The sequence below is a fragment of the Brassica napus genome, chromosome C6, assembly GCF_020379485.1.
Source record: "Brassica napus cultivar Da-Ae chromosome C6, Da-Ae, whole genome shotgun sequence".
In the NCBI taxonomy this organism is placed as follows: Eukaryota; Viridiplantae; Streptophyta; class Magnoliopsida; order Brassicales; family Brassicaceae; genus Brassica; species Brassica napus.
This window is the reverse complement of record NC_063449.1, coordinates 30,085,845-30,103,483: the sequence shown is the minus strand read 5'-3', so window position 1 is coordinate 30,103,483 and position 17,639 is coordinate 30,085,845. Positions and strand designations below refer to the sequence as shown.

The following is a 17,639-nucleotide window of genomic DNA, read 5'->3' as shown; positions in this document are numbered from 1 at the left end:
CTTTGGCTTTGCCATGTTTCAATCATTTTCCAATCAGAAAGAGAGACCGTCGGTGAAAATTGGACTTAATTACTGATTTGGATTAGGCGATAAAAGTAGGATAACCTTTGTGGTTAAAAAAGACAGCTCTGTAACTAAAAACATGTGGTGAAAAAAGTTCTGTACAACGTAGTTGCCTCAACAAATCTGAATGTATCTATTTCTATGTTTTTATTTCATCCACAGACGACGAACAATCACAATCGAATAGAATACAGAGGAAGAACACACAGAATTTGGAGAAAGAAGAAGGAAAAGAATTAATGAAAGTTTCATATACCACCTGAGACTATAAACCAACCCCATATGTAACAGAGAATCAAGGATGATGATGATGATGATGATCACCGTGAGTGTCCATACAAATCATAAGGTGCCCAAAGAGAATCGAGTGGACAAGGCCGTCTCGAATCTAACCGGAACCACGGTTTACCACTCCCGGACCAATGCAACAAGCTAACCGGACCGGGATGAAGATCTCTGCAGCTTCCCTTCACGTTATCTCCACCCAAACCATGCTGGTTCCACCGATGCTCAATCGGCGCTACATCCCCCGCGAAAACCAGCAGGAACGGAGGCAAAGACCCCAGCTCGTAAATCCTATCGCTCTTCTGAACCTCCATCCACTTCTCTATCGCCACCGTGTACCCCACGCGTCTCCATCTCTCGAGATCCATCACCATCACCCCCGTGTTGAAGTAGCACGGGCTTCTCCCTCCGAACGCCGCGGCGGAGAACCGCTCGGAAGACCAGAACGCCGGCGTGAAGTACTTGGTGAAGTTCGCGTGACAGTACTCCGGAGCTCCGATCGTCTTCGATCCCAGCCTCGTCCTCCAGAGCTTGGCGATGTCGTCGACGACGATCAGATCGGAATCGAGGTAGATCACGCGCCGCACGCAAGGCTCCAAGAGATCGGCGAGGTAGTTTCTAGCGTAATTCAACGGCTGCTCGAGCGCTTGCCTCACGGAGGTGGAGATTAGCGTCCGTACGATCTCCGGATCGAAGTAGTAAACCTTGAATTTCAATTCGGGGAAGGTGGAGCGTACCACGGATTCTAGGTCGGGCTCGGAGACGAGGAAGTGGAAGAAGACGCTCTCGGGACACGACGAGTGCTGGAGGATCGAATTTACGGCTGCGATTGAGCCACGGAGGTACTCGAAATCGAGAGTAATCGCGACGTGGACCAACGAAGGGTTGCAGACGCCGGAATCGATGTCGATAGCGGCGCAATCGGCGGCATTGCGGAACGGAGGGGCTTTCCTGAAGGAGAATCTATGCGGCGAGGTTGGGAATCGGAGGTGGGAGGATCTGATAGCTTCCGCTGGGGGAAAGGATTGGAGAGAAGGAGAGAGGACGATGATAGCCAATAGAACGGAGAATAAACCGGAGAATCGCATGATTCGGAGCATCTAGCCTCTCCGTTTCTTCTTCTTGGATTTGAAATCGGATGCGCCGGGCGGCGGCGATGGAGGCTAGGGTTCCTTTGACGTTCGCAAATGTTTTTGAAAATTCACAGCAAAGAGAGAGAAAGGTGAATGATGCATCTGACGGTAGACAAATCCAATACTGGAAGTAAGAATCAAAATGGGAAAGTGTGGCGTGGGATCGAAGTGGCTTGAGAGAGGAGAAAAGGAATAATTCCGAAATCGGAAGAAGAAGAAAGGCGCAAGTTAAGGAGGGGCGGTGCTACGGTGCGCCACCGTCTGCTCTTTTACGCCCTCTCCTCTTTGTCTTCTTTTGGTTCTCTCTCGCTATTTTAGTAGATGGAATAAACAGAGAGCGAGAGAGGTTGCCTAGTGACTTTTTCCTATGATTTCTCCTTTGCCAACAAATAGATTGTATTCTTCTTTTTTTTTTTTTTTTTTTTTTTTTTTTTTTTTGGCTCAACAACAATTTTTCATTATCCAAATGTGAATACAAAATTACAACCTCAAGAGATTTTAAACCCAACATACAACCGATAGGATCTAGTAATGCATAGAAACACTCACTCGGATCCTACACTACCCAATCTATTCATCGGTGTATTTTTCACCACAATGAAACGAGTTCCTCCCACGACCCGAGAGAAATCGTCTCTTGACCACCTAATTAGACCACACGATACGTAATCAGTGATAAAACAAACAGACTATGACCTAAACCGGATTCTGATTCAACGACCAAGCAATTGGTCTCCTCATGATCAGAGTTCAGTCCGTGTACCAATCACCTCAACACCAAAAGTGCATTCCGACCTCGGCTCATACTCGTCATCAACCACTGTCTCGATCCATAGCCAAAAACCGGACAATAACATCCGGGATGAAAAGCGAACCTTAGCAACAGTTGACGTTTCCGGTTTCTCTAATCGCAGCTATATGGAGGTACGAAGCTCCAACCACCGGGATGACGCAGTCAAGACACCGGCGCAGAGAAGTAGAGCTCCGTCACGCTTCACCGGCCAAGACCATTCCTCCGGTTGACTACGCCGTCAGCTTGAATCATGGAACGTGATGTCCCCGAGAACCGGAGAACAATCCTCCATCCACCGCCTATCATACCTCTTCACTGTCCACACACCGCCTCACCAGGAGATATATCCGGGACAGGGAAGTCGTCACTCCGTTCCACGCGCCGCTACTAAGTCGTCCTCGCCGTAGATCTGAAAATTTTGAAAACCAGATCCAGCAAGTTCGTCGGTTCTAAAAGACGACTCTCCTCTCCTCTGACGCACCGAGAGTCTCGCCGCCTCTTCAATGGACGCCGGAACCGTCACCGTCGAGCAAGACGCGATTCTGTGCGAGTTCGATCTGGTTCAGAGCAGGAAACATATCGACAATGGTAAATCGAGAAGAAGGAAAGCAAAGGGAAAAGGATATTAAAGGGAGAGAGTGGGCGCCTCCGGCACCGCCGCGGTGGCAGGCCGGAGCTAGGTTTTATGTTGAAATGTCGCCTCTGGTTTCGAGAGAGAAAAACGAGGGTTTTTTCTTTTTTCTAGATACACTTCTTACTTGGAAGTGGTTAATTCATTATAGATTTTATTCTACTTTGTTGTATTGTATGAAAGCTTATCATAGACTATTTTTTTATGGGAGAATTTGTGAAATAACCAAAAAAAAATCAAAATTAGATTTTTAGAAAGATGTACGAGAGAAATAGGAAGGAAAAGGAAGAGAGAAGAAGATTTTGGTTACTTAGCTAATTTGAGTTTTTTGTTTGGTTATGGGATGTAATTTACTTTTTTTTATTTTGTCTACTGGCTAATCATAAATTACGATTGAACGAGACTGTAACGTGTTATTGAAATTTCCCCTTGAATTTAATTAGAAGTATATCAATTCTTATCCTACTATATAAAAGGGACTAAATCCCTGGTTCCTAAGCTCTGCCACATAGGCAAAAATATTGTGAGCCAATCAATATGACATGTCACTACAGTTCTGGGCTTTAACCCAATGAATTGGAAACAGACTTTTGCCATTTTCATTTTCGGACTGGCCCAAATCACTCACTCACTCAAGCCTAAAAAGCCTAAAGTCACTCCCACATAACCCTAATAGATATCTCCCTCAGAACAGAAAACTCTTTCGCCGGAGATCACCTCCTCTCTCTTGCAGGCAATCGTCATGGACTGGTTAAAATCTGTCTAGAGCTTTATCTTCACTTCATCTCCATGTTCAAGGTAATGACAATCACCACGAAGGTATAAATTCACTCCGGCTTGCTTCTCCACCGATTCATCAACGGCGATGTCTCTTCTCCACTCGCTATGAATCTCGTGCTCAACCATCTTTTCCATGGATTTCTTCAAATCCAAGTACAGATCTTATGATTCCAAGGAGAACCAAGGAGAAGATCATGAAGCCTTCTTCTTCTTCTTCGTCTCTCTTGGTAAGTTCTTCAGTATATATTTTGATTTTCATCTACGTTCAAAGACAAGTCTTTGTGATGATCTAATCATATTCTTTATACACTTTATCTTCGGTGGATTTTCCATAAAATCATCGGTTCTGAAAGAGAAGGATGAGATGCTGCGTGGAGGTGGCTAAGGGTCGTTGGTATTTTTACGTTTGTTAATGTGGTGGTAGCTCCAGAAGATATTTTTTTAGGAGTTTGTTTATACGATCATAAGTAGCTCTTTATTCTGGAGAATTTAATTTATATATCATCAGTTGTGCATAAATTCTCGGTTTTAGTGTCTTTATCTTCTTCTTTCTTTCCAGTCAGCATGAAGGAGGAGGCTGCAAATCTCTAGAAAAGTACATCAAAATTGGGTCATGCCTTTCTAAGTTATTTTTGTAGCTTCTCCCTCTTTACAATCATTGTTGCTCTTGGTTTGGCAAATAACATTTCAATTATATGCAGGATATATTATAAAGGCTTATTCACAACGCGAGAAAAGTGTTGAGATCATCTCAGTTGCCTTCCTCAACATACTCAGGTACCAAAACAACCAGCTACCCTCAACATAATTTGCATTTAGATCCATCAGTCACTGACACATAGGATGACTTTCATCATCGATGTGTTTTTTCTGTGTAGATGTAAACAAAGAAGGTGTGAATTAGAGGATGATTGTCTCCTTTTTCTATACAGAAAGATGAATTGTATCAAAATTTAAGATAGTGAGAAAGATGGTGCGAACAGGGAGTGCAGACATCAAATAATATTTGAAAGGTTCTATCTTTATGTTAATCCAAATACAATATTTCTAATATAGATGAGCAGTCACAAAGGTATCCAAATCAACAACAACTCTATCAGTGGGTTATTCTACATGGATAGAGCAAGATGACATGTCTGTGCACTCTCCCTGTAAAGTCTTACCTTCCTCCGCTTCTTCTCTCTCCAAGGTTTCTCTCTCTATCTGCCAATTAACTCCTCCTTTTGTTCTGAGATGTTAAAAGGTTTCTCTGTTCTTGGATTTAATTCTCAGGAGCAGTCACAGGTTGAATTGGAGCTCATGTTATTAGAAGCTCTTGAAATCTATCCTCCCATTAAACTCCGAGGCAAGTTCTCTTCTCTCACAAAAAAAAATCATATATTTTCCATGTCATGTCTCTGCAAATGGCTTTTGATCAGAAAGCATAAACCTTTACTCCAAAAAAAGGGATCATTTTCCCTTGCAATTCAATCCATGGCACTGATCAGTTCAGTTCTCTGGCTTCTTGCTTTCTACTAATCAGATTTTATGTTGTAATGTGGTGTGCAGGCAATAGGCATACATCACCACTTTGTTCTTTATGGTCTGATGGAGTATCTGGGCAGAAGGTTTGTCTGACATTTCCCCATACTTACTTCTTTGCCCGAGTTCCTATTGATTTGTCTGGACTTTAAAAGAAGTCTTTTTACTATCATCACATAGCTTTGACCGACAGTTCCTGGCGGATGAGGTTCTGCAGCTACTGGATCGTTTCTACAACATAGAGATGCTGGTGAGTAATCCTTGAAGCCAAGATTTGACTATTGTGATGCTACACATAGCTATGGCTTCTAATCTGGCTGCTATTAGAATCTTGCTGAGAATCTCTCATGGTTTAATCTGTTTCCTCTGGATTTTTAACAGAAATCAGATGCTGAGGACATTGACATTCTTAACCACTAGGAAGACTTTACCTTGCCTCAGAGTTTCTTTGATATGGAAGAACAGTGACAGAAGAAGAAGAAGTGTTCTTTGCTTCCTTTCCACGCCTCTTTCTGTATATAGTTGGTTAGGTTTGTCCCCAACTCTTAATATAGAACCATCAGAGCACTACTGATCTTTTTAACTCTGTCAAATAGTTTAATAGAAACAAGCTTTTTGTTCTCTTTTCATGATGTCATTTAGATCCGTTGTGTTTGTTTGTTTGGATGGATGGAAAATTTTAATAATGCAGCTGATTGGTCTGTATATTGGAAATGTAAAATGTATCTGAACAAATCAAATAACATAAATAGGATATTTGATATCATGAGATTGACAACAAAAAAAAGAACGAAAAATGTAATTTGAAAAAAAAAACAGTATAGGATTGAATTCAATTGTCTCTGATCTCATTTTCCTTCTGATGAAACCAAGCTATGCAACTTAATAGAAATGTCTTATTCAACTTCCAAAGCCTTTGATCAGTTCTGAAAACAAATAAACAAAACAACATGATATCTTGACCCAAACAAGAACAGTTCATACTCATTATTACATGTTGATTACCTCTGTGACTTCTGCAGACTTAGACTCTTCTTTCTTGGGTTCATCGGTCTTGATGTTTTCTCCTGAAAATAAATCAAGATCCATTATTAAACCATCTCCATATGAGATAGTAGGTAAAACGAACACACAGTCCCTACTAAGTAATACATTCACACACCTCCACTTCTCTTTCAACTTATGGTATTTTCTTCTCATGAGTGTATATGAACAATACAATTGAAAATTATATAAGCTAATTATTGTCAACAACCCCGCGCTTGCGCGGGGCCAAGTCCCTAGTATCCCTAAATGGAGCAAACTAATAGTTTTGGCATTAGACTAGGATATTAACTTACGTTGATTACTTTTAATATGTCCAGGAATTATGAACTTACTTGAAATGATTTGGTATATGTCCTTAAATTGAATTAACCTTCTTTTGTTCAAATTGAATTAACCTTATAGAAACTGCTTATTCTTGGGTTCACCAACCAATAGGATTGTGTTATTTCATATTCGATATCTTTTAAAAAAGAAAACAAATTATTGTCAAATTATATTATGTTTTTAAAATTAAAAAGTAAAAAGAAATAATAAAAAAATAATAGTAATTACAAAAAAAATATTTTTAACGTCGTCAGCAAAATAATAAACGCTAAATCCTAATCCCTAGACCCTAAATCCTAAACCCTAAATCCTTGGGTAAACCCTGAACTCTATGATAAATCCTAAACTCTAAATCAAAATCACTAAACACTAAAACACTCAAGGGTTTAGGGTTTTACTGTTTAGTGTTTTTTATTTAAAGTTTATGATTTATCCAAGGGTTTAGGGTTTACCCAAGGGTTTAGGGTTTACGATTTAGGGTTTAGTGATTAGGGTTTAGGGTTTAGTGTTTTACTGACGACGTTTAAAAATATTTTTTTTAATTCTTTTTTTCTGTAACTACTAATTTTTTTTTACTTTTTTTATTTTAAACACATAATATAACTTCGCAATATTTTGTTTATTTTTTAAAAGATATCGAATTTGAAATAATGAAATCCTATTGGTTGGTTTACTTAGGGGGTGAACCCAAGAATAAGTCTATAAAAACTTAATTCTCATTAAAATTCTGATGCGTTCTACTTCTGAATTCTGATGTGCGTTGTTTACTTAAATTCATTGGTAGCGTATAAGATACGAAGTACAGTTGCTAACTAATTACCGGCTAAATACATTCTAACCAACAATGTTGTGATTCAATTTGGAACAAGTAGTTAGAGATCATTTAGCACACAGCTAATCTCTCTGATAATTGTTTCCGTGGGAAGATTTTTTAATTGCATTCATATCTTAAGCAACTAAAACTTTATAGTACTTTGTTTATCAATGCGAGAAAGTTGAGTTTTCCGGATCATGGTGAACCCCATGATTTATGATTTATGACTCATGAGTGGTAGATAATAGGAACATTACTTTCCTGTGAACTATATAATACACATAGTCTCCTTAACAACCCGTAATCATCATCCTTCTATGAATTTTTAATATTGTAGTTGGAAACATAATTAAATATTAATACCAATATTATAGTTGGTATGTCAATTCTGATAATGTTTCTATAAAAAAAACTATGTTCATTAGACAAAGACGACTTAATATTGCACAAGTAAACTCATCTTTCACTATTGATTACAACGATGAATGGTTCATGTGTTATTGTATAGCTATAGTATATATATTTCAAGAGTTTAGTTGAAATTGGACTCGATTAAAAACATTCCAACACATCTCTATATTTGCCTCTGTAATAGCATTTAGAGATAAAATTACTTTAACCCTACTCTATTTCTTCCTCTAAAATAGATAGAGATATATTTTTTATTCACAAAATGATCCAATAACTTTTTATTTTAACAATTATAACCAAAATAATTTTTTTTAGTGAAATGTACTGTTTATATAAACATATAATCATACTTTTTATTTACATAATAGTTTCTATAAAAATATTTAGCGCAAATAATATCATAATTTTATGAATGTAAAACTAAATTGGGTTAGTTTTCAACTTTCACAAATAAAAAGTATTATTTGTAAAATTTAAAAAGAATATATCAAGAATATTCCTTTTAGAGGAAGAAATAGATGAATACATTGGAGACAAATCCATCTATATTATAGAGTATATCTATTTTAGAAAAAAAAATAGAGAAATACATTGGAGATGGTCTAATAGAAGCATACTTTTTTATTCACAAAATGATCTAATAACTTTTTATTTTAACAATTATAACAAAAATAAATATTTTTAATGAAAATGTATTGTTTATATATAAACATATAATCATACTTTTTATTTATATAATAGTTTCTATAAAAATATTCAGTGTAAATAATATCATAATTTTATGAATGTTAAACTAAATTGGGTTAATTTTTAACTTTCACAAATAAAAGATACTATTTGTAAAATTAGAAAATAATATATCAAAAATATTCCTTTTTAGAGGAAGAAATAGAAGAATACATTGGAGACAAATCCATCTCTATTACAAAGTTCATCTATTTTAGAGGAATAAATTGGAAAATACATATGGTCTAACATATATAATTGTAAAGAAACCACCCTTAATAGTGCTTAGCACTAGCCCAAGACCGTAATACCCGAGAACCCGAGAACCCGAAAGAAACAAGAAAACTTCCAAGTATGAAGAATAATATGGAAGAACTCTCAAAGAGATTTAGAGAACTTTGAGTAGAACACTCTTTCTTTAAGGAAAACTTTCTTATTATTACACTTGTTCAACTTCTTGTGTTGTTACAAATGAGAGGATGAGAAGGTATTTATAGCTTCCATATTACAAAATATCTCATATATTTTAATCCTAAATCTAGATAATTCTAACATAATATCTATATTATTTTATTCTAATTATCTAGATATTTGTATAATAATATCTAGATTATTTGTATAATAATATCTAGATTTTTATGATGAGGAGGTGGAGGATTTTTCTAGAATTTGGGTTAAGTTTTGGGCTAAACATGATTAGTAAAATTTTAGCTCAATCATATGACCCAAATCAAGTTTAACTTCAATACTCTCCCTTAAACTTGATTTTGTCCACCATTCCGAGCTTCGAGCGAAGTATCTCGAACTGACCTTTAGGTAACGACTTGGTGAAAATATCAGCAATGTTGTCCTCGCTTCGAACCTCCAATGCTTCAATTGTTCCATCAAGCACCTTCTCTCTTATGAAATGATTTTCCAATTCAATGTGCTTCGTCCTTCCATGGAACACTGGATTATTGGCCAGCTTGATGGCACTTTGATTATCTCCATAGATGGTAACCGATTTATTTATTGGCTCGAACAAGTCTTCAAGAAGTCTTCGAAGCCATATACATTCTTGGGCCGCGAGTGTTGAAGCTTTATACTCTGCTTCGGTAGTGGACAAAGACACCGTTGCTTGTTTCTTGCTGCACCATGAAATGTTTGTATCTCCACATAAGAACACAAAACCCGAAGTTGATTTTCGATCATCTAAATCTCCACCAAAGTCAGCATCTGTGAAACCATGAAAAGAAACCTTGGCATTATACTTGTACATCAGTCACATGCCAAGTGTTGTCTTCACATACTTCAATATCTTCTTTGCTGCTTCTAGATGTGGCTTCCTTGGTTCCTGCATAAACCGGCTTACAAGGCCAACCGCAAAGGCAATATCTGGTCTTGTAATGGTTAAGTATAGAAGACTTCCAACAAGAGAGCGATAAGGTCGAGGATTGGGTAACAAGGATCCTTCATCGCGTTTGAGCCTTATGTTGGTATCCAGTGGAGTAGAACGTACCTTTCCTTGATGTACTCCAAACCTATCAACAATCTTTTTTGCATAACCTTGTTGGCCGATGAATAATCCATCATTTACCCTCTCGACCTCTAGACCAAGAAAGTGATTAAGCTCGCCTAACTTCTTCATCTCAAACCTCACCGACATATCCTCTTGTAGACGAGCAATTTCAGCATCGTCATTTCCAGTAATGATCATATCATCCACGTAAAGGAGAACTACTACATGAGCTCTTCCACTTCTCTTGAAGAATAGGCTTGGATCAGCACTTGATGCCATATACCCGCAAAATTGGAGAAATTGAGCAAGCTTTCCATACCAAGCTCGTGGAGCTTGTTTTAACCCGTACAAGGCCTTCTTTAGCTTGCACACATGATTAGGATACTCTTGTGATTCAAAACCAGGTGGTTGCTCCATAAATATTTCTTTATCAAGCTCACCATAGAGAAAAGCATTCTTCACATCTAACTGCCATAATTTCCATCCAAAGCTTGCAGCTAAAGATAAGAGTGAGCGTACCGTAGTCATCTTTGCTACTGGACTGAAGGTCTCATCATAATCTTCTCCGTACTTCTGAGAGAACCCTCGAGCAACCAACCTTGCTTTGTATCTATCAATGCTCCCATCTGCCTTTCTCTTTAGTCGATATACCCATTTACAAGAAACGGGTTGAGCATCCTTTGGTTTCGGAACCAAATCCCATGTTTCATTTTTCATGAGAGCATCAATCTCTTCCTTCATTGCGATCATCCATTCTTCAACTCCTTTTGCTTCTTCATAAGATGATGGCTCATCTTCATCTAGAGGAGCTGCAAAGTAACAAGAGTAAGTGGGGACGAACCTTTCATCTCTGAACCGAGAGGGTTTGACAATGTTCCTTTTTGGTCGTTGATTGGCGACAGAACCATGATCATGCTCCTCTTCTTCATCTTGGTCAATGCTCCCCCTTTAACCTTGAGTCTCCTTTTCAAAGCTTTCATTACTACTTGGAACTTGAATAATTTGTTCATCAGTCTTGGAGGAACATGAACCATCATGCTCATCTAAGACTTGATGTGGTCCATAGTAGGATGAAACTTCGTCAAAGACAACATCACGAGACACTGTGTATTTATGTGTCTCTGGATCCATACACCTCCAGCCCTTTCGTTGTTCATCGTAACCGACAAAGATGCACTTCTTTGTCTTTGCTTCCAACTTTGTTCTTTGGGAGTCAAACACATGAACGTAGCAGACCGATCCAAATATCCTTAGATGCTTCACCGTCGGCTTCTTCCCGTGAATCATCTCGTAAGGCGACTTCATATTGTTTGGACTGAGTGGCATCCGGGTGATGACATAGGCTGCGCATCTCATGCCTTCTGCCCATAAGGCCTTTGGCAAATTCTTGTCATGTAGCCAGCTTCTGCACGTCTCAGTTAGATGTCTAATTTTTCTTTCTGCTACTCCATTTTGTTGAGGTGTATACGGACATGTATATTCTCTCTTAATACCATTCTTTTGGCAAAAAGAGAAAAACTTCTTTGACATGAATTCTCCTCCATTATCCGTCCTTAGAGTCTTCAGCTTTCGACCAAACTCTCCTTCCACGGTAACCTTGAATTCTTGAAATCTTTGAAAAACTTCTGATTTTTCCTTCACAAAATATACCCAAGTGTACCGTGAGAAATCATCTACGAACAGCAACATGTAGCGAAACCCGGAATAGGAGGATGTTCTTGTTGGACCCATCAAATCACTATGGACCTTCTCCAATGGACCGCTGCACCTTGAGGTTGAATGATCAAATGGAAGTCTATGTGACTTTCCATATTGACAACCTTCACAAATTCTTCCTCCATCTTGAATCTTCAATTTTGGAAGCCCATGAACCAAATCTTTATTCACCATGACCTTAAGCTTGGTCATATTTATATGGCCAAGTCTAGCATGCCAGATGGAAGCATTGTCATTCGTACTCATCTTCTCCACATAGGCGTGTGAGGCCGATAAAACATATAAATCTTTGACGCGTGCTCCAGTGTGAACAACATCCGCCTTTAATTCTTTAATATTCCTTAAGAACTTAACGTCTCTTGGGCCAAATAGAACATAGTTACCTGAGTCGACCGCATTCACCACCGAAAGAAGATTCTTCTTTACTCCAGGGACATGGTACGCATTCTTGAGGGTGATCGGTTCTTCATCATCTCCTTTAATGACAACAGTCCCTTCCTTCTCAACTCGATGGATTGAATTATCAGCGGTAATAATGGCTTTTTTCCCGTCATGACGTTGAAGACTAGAAAATAACTTCTCATCTCCGGTAATATGATGGCTACAACCCGAGTCTACAATCCAATCATTTCTCAAGTTTTTAGTTGTGGGTGTACCTGGATGTGTAGCCTCCACCGTGAAACATTTCCCCCATTCTTCATCTTCCGTATGACTTTTTGACTCCGCCATATTTGTTTCCTTCAACTTGACTCGACAATCCCTTTTGAAATGCCCAAGCTTTCCACACCGATAGCACTTGAACTTTTTCTTATCCATAGAAGATCCTTCACTTCCATCATTGTGTCTTGAACCTCCATCTTTGTTTTTCGCCTTGAAGCTTTGTTGTCTCCGAGCTACAAAGGCGCTTCCCGAGTCATCATTGATTTTGACTCCTGACATTTGCATGGCTAATGACTCTTGCGAAGCTAGCAAATTTTCAAACTCTTCCAAGGAAGGTTGTGTAGCCCATCCTTGAACCGAAGTCACAAACGGTGTATATTCAGGCCGTAGACCTCGAATGATAGACCGCTTCAACCGTGCTTCAGAAATTGACTCCTCCGGATTTAGAGTATTAATCTCAGAGCATAGGTTCTTTACCTTGATAAAAAACTCTGAGATTGAAGACTCCCCCTGCTTCGCATTCGCAAGCTCATTCTCTAATAATTGTAGTTTAGCCTCATTCTTCTTGTTGAACAATTGATCTAAAGCTTGCCAAATGGAACTAGCGGAAGTACACCTTGAGACATGCTCAAATATGCTTGAAGATATGGACCTCTTCAAAGCAAACTCCGCCTTGGCATTCTTCCGTGTCCACTCCTTTGTCGCTTCCGGGGTTGCAGCATTTCCCCTTGGTGGTGTTGTGTTGTTACCACCGACGACATCCCATAAGTTCTCACTCACCAGGTATGACTCCATGCATGACTTCCATAACCGGTAGTTAGATTGGTTTAGGATTTCCATTCCCAATCCAACAACACGATCCGTTGATTCCATACTTAGAATAGACCCGAGCTCTCTTTAAAAACCGATCTTGATGAGCACAAGATTAGCTTGGCTCTGATACCATGTAAAGAAACCACCCTTAATAGTGCTTAGCACTAGCCCAATACCGTAATACCCGAGAACCCGAGAACCCGAAAGAAACAAGAAAACTTCCAAGTATGAAGAATAATATGGAAGAACTCTCAAAGAGATTTAGAGAACTTTGAGTGGAACACTCTTTCTTTAAGAAAAACTTTCTTATTATTACACTTGTTCAATTTCTTGTGTTGTTACAAATGAGAGGATGAGAAGGTATTTATAGCTTCCATATTACAAAATATCTCATATATTTTAATCCTAAATCTAGATAATTCTAACATAATATCTATATTATTTTATTCTAATTATCTAGATATTTGTATAATAATATCTAGATTTTTATGATGAGGAGGTGGAAGATTTTTCTAGAATTTGGGTTAAGTTTTGGGCTAAACATTATTAGTAAAATTTTAGCCCAATCATATGACCCAAATCAAGTTTAACTTCAATAATAATTATTTGTGATACAATATTATAGTGTTTATGTAATTTTGGTTTCCTTTATGGACCACGAAACTCCATGTGCCACACGACCCACGATAACGTTCAAGTATGCGTCACTGCTAAGCTAAAGGGACTTTGTTATTTTTTGCTTTTCTGTATTTGGTCAACTCTCTGACTATTGATAACTTGCATTCTTTGATTTATCAATTTAAACAATACTCCAAGCGCACACAAACATGTCTTGCAGAGATAAATTTTGTAACAAAGCAATAAGATTTGTTTTATTACATGCCTATATTTTTGTTAAGATATTTAATTTAATGGTTACTTGAGCAGCAAGGTAATCATTTACTTAAGTCTAGCTTTAGATTTTAAAAATCTTAGCTCGTTTCATAACTTGTTTAAAATTTAGCTAAAAGTTTTTGATCATCTCCTTTCCTTATTTTGTCCAAAAGGTCATAAACATACATGTATGCAATACTAAGGGGAACCGATACTCTAACAAGTGCTATCAATTTAATTTTAATGTACTGACTCGTTGAGATTTGAGACACAGTCACGGATCTTATTCATTGGAGAGGTACAAGACAGATTGGTGTAATCTGAAACCAATGGTATACTAACTTGATGTTAAATTCATATGAACGTTTTATAATCATTATTTTATCCATATGGTAGATCAATCTATTAGGGTTCTCTTGAGTCTTGATAAAATTTCAGCATTAAAAAAACATTTTGAGATTTTTGTTCAGTTTAGAACACTAAAAAAAAAAAATTTATAGGGGTATAATCTTTCTATTGCGTTTTAGGCGCCACAAAACTACAGACCGACACTGTACGTATCAAATCCGCTTAACACTTGGGTCACTACTCACTACGATGGCTAAATTACTTACGGGTCATGTGGGAATTTTCGTTAAATGTTTAGATGCTATAAGTAATTAACCTAGTTAAATGTTTAATTAGGATTTACCGATTTAGCAATATTCTACATTTTATCGACGCCGAGGAGAATGTACAAGTAAATATACGTGTGTAGATGTTCGACTGTAACGTCAAACCTAAGCTTATGTACTTTCGTACTTAAATCAAACAAACTTTTTATCATCCAACTTTAGGTTTTCTTTTGTTTTGTTACGTTACTATAAAAATTAATCAAACGTTCTCCACGACTCCTACGGTTTTCCAAACCTTTAGGCCCATTGGAGGCTATTTGATACCCGGGAAAGTATTGATGAAGTAGCTATATTAAACCTGTAGGCCCATTGTAGGCTTGAATTTTATGAAGCACCAACTAGTTAAGATTTGACTAAAACATGGTGGTGGTCCATTTTCAGGGACCATTTTGGTACAATAATTTCTATATGATACTAATTACGTGCCTGCTTTCGTTCATAAATACGAGAATAACACTTCCGTTAAGCAAAAGTGGTTCCCGAACTTCCACGAAATAGTCAACTAATTATAGGAACCAATTTAATACGTATAAAGATTTACACACAACGCATGCATGGTACAACATCGAATCTTTACACTATTCAGAAGTATAGATTCAACAAAACTTGATAAATAAATGTAAAACCCCGTTGCCGGAACAGAATAGCCTAGTGGTAAAACACTAGAGTGAACTGGATCCCAAGGTACACGGATTCGACTCCTCCGGGATTCCAGAGAGCGCCCAGTGACAAAAAAAAAAAAAATGTAAAACCCCCTTAAATAAACAGAACTGTTTGGCCCACAAGCAACCATCTACTTATTTCTTTCTAATAACTCTTTTTGTGTAAATTTTTTTTTTTTTTTCCATATCAAAAGCAACTTTGCTATCAGCAATCTCGAAAAGTATCTCAAACATGTCAAGAATTTTGATTCTCTTTTATTATAAAGAAACCAGATATTTGTTTTCATTATTTTAATTAGATTAGGACAGAAGACACAGGAACAACCGCTGGTTCAGAAGGAGGCTTATTAGCTGTGTCGCGTTGCACGAGATTCCCCTGCGCCTGCGCCATCAGCATGGACCTGTAAATCTCCACAAGCACTTTCTCATCATACTCCTTCATCTGACGCTGCCCGAAACCGGATCCATCGTATCCAGAAGCTCCGATGGCCCGTGAGTTCGCCAACCGCATCATCATATTAACATAAGAATCACGTAACCAAACCAGAAGCTTCTTAGGCGAAGCCCTTCTAAGAATCCTCAGTTTTGGCATAATCTTGATCCTCCAAAAGCGTTTCTTCCGGATTGGATCCATTTTGACCCGTTTTCCACTCCCTCGACCCGGCGTTGATGACCCATCAAGCTTCTCGTATCCTCTCCACCTGCGCCAGTACCTCTTCGTTTTTATCTCCATCACACAACACACCCTTTCTCTAGACTCTAATCTTTATGTAATTATATTTGGTCGTGTATTTGAGTTTCCAGAGAGAGAGAGAGAGCAAATGAGGAATTTAAGAAAGAGATGAGATTTATAATAATGACTCGGAAGACCTAAATGCACAAGTGTGTCTGAAGCAGCAGGCACGTGATTAGTTAGACGCATCTATGCGATTGTAAATATCAACGAATGCTCTGGATAATGAATGAAGCAGCGTTATCGTTGATTGTTTTGGTCAACTAGCGTTGATTCCTTGTTTTGTCAACTATCGGCGATTATTATCTTGAATCAATGTTATTATATGCTCCTTGGGTTCTAACGAAAACCACATTAATTATCTAGACTAATAAGCGCAATGGCGTTTAGCGGGAGTGGATCGCTATTGCAATAATGGCGATGTAGACGGGAGGGGGGTCGGGACACTTTCATTGGCCCATGTGACAACCTCTTCACCAACTAATTACTTAAGTCGATATAGAGGCTTAGTAATACACGCATGTATATATGTAAGGTAATGTAGAGTATTATTTGCTGCACAATAATTTTCTAAATTCTTATGTTTGTTCGTTTTTCGTAAGTTGGTATATTTTAACTGCAAGTAATCAATTGTAGCAAGTTTTATGTGGCGCTACATAACATCAGTACATTAATTAATACTATTGTTATTGTGGGAAACATTTGCCTTTAAAAATAAGAGTTGATTACACTGATTGACACTTTTTGACTTATTTCTTACATGTGACACACTTTATTGTGGGCCACCAACAGATTGTAGACAATTCTGCCCTTAATGGAAATGACAGTTGTAGATGGGTGATTTGTGGATGAGTGATGTGTGGTTGGGTGATTTGTGGACGGGTGATGTGTGGTTGGGTGATTTGTGGACCGGTGATATGTGGATGAGTGATGAGTAATGTGTGGATATGTGATGTTAATGTGTTTATAATAGATAACGTGGACAAACTATTTGTTTTGATTCCATAAAACTTTTGTTCGAAAACGCGGCCGCCTAGCCGCCTAGGCGTGACTTGGAGCTTGGCCGCGGGGAGGAGGTGCAAATCGGTGACTAAAATCGGTTGGCCGTAGAAGTCCGCGTTGTCCGCGTAAAATGGGAAACGCGGCCGCGTAATTTAACTGGGTCATGAACTCGACATTAAAAAATTTGATTATTAACAATTGACAATTGCCCACTAAATCCAAAAATGGATGCTGAGCCCATAAAAAAACTTAGTTTAATATTTGTTTGGCCCAAAACTAACTCACGTTCATATACATTTGGGGATTTTCTTTTTTTTTGTTTATCCCATGAATTGAAATTCTTTTTTGTGGTGCTTGAATCAGATGTGTACGAGAGGAAAAACGTATGTTCTTTTGTAATATTTATAAAAGCATGTATTAAAACTTTTATTATAATTTTTGTTATCTAAACATATTAAAAATATATTAAATTATGTTAAA

At 37.9% G+C, this 17,639-nt stretch overlaps 2 protein-coding genes and 1 long non-coding RNA gene across 3 annotated transcripts; all 3 read right to left on the bottom strand.

Annotated features, from left to right (window-relative positions):
* Nucleotides 1–172: 172 nt before the first annotated feature.
* LOC106355647 (probable galacturonosyltransferase-like 7) lies at nt 173–1,858 on the bottom strand. The gene has a single exon (XM_048760311.1). It carries the CDS (start codon nt 1,446–1,448, stop codon nt 384–386), a length of 1,065 nt encoding a protein of 354 aa, XP_048616268.1. The 5' UTR covers nt 1,449–1,858; the 3' UTR covers nt 173–383.
* A 4,034-nt stretch (nt 1,859–5,892) lies between these two features.
* On the bottom strand, nt 5,893–6,494 carry LOC125588675. Its single transcript, XR_007324814.1, has 2 exons — nt 6,212–6,494; nt 5,893–6,132 (listed from the first exon to the last, which is right to left on the bottom strand). It is a non-coding gene; the product is annotated as an uncharacterized LOC125588675 (long non-coding RNA).
* A 9,163-nt stretch (nt 6,495–15,657) lies between these two features.
* LOC125588674 lies at nt 15,658–16,449 on the bottom strand. The gene has a single exon (XM_048760309.1). It carries the CDS (start codon nt 16,155–16,157, stop codon nt 15,720–15,722), a length of 438 nt encoding a protein of 145 aa, XP_048616266.1. The 5' UTR covers nt 16,158–16,449; the 3' UTR covers nt 15,658–15,719.
* Nucleotides 16,450–17,639: the final 1,190 nt, after the last annotated feature.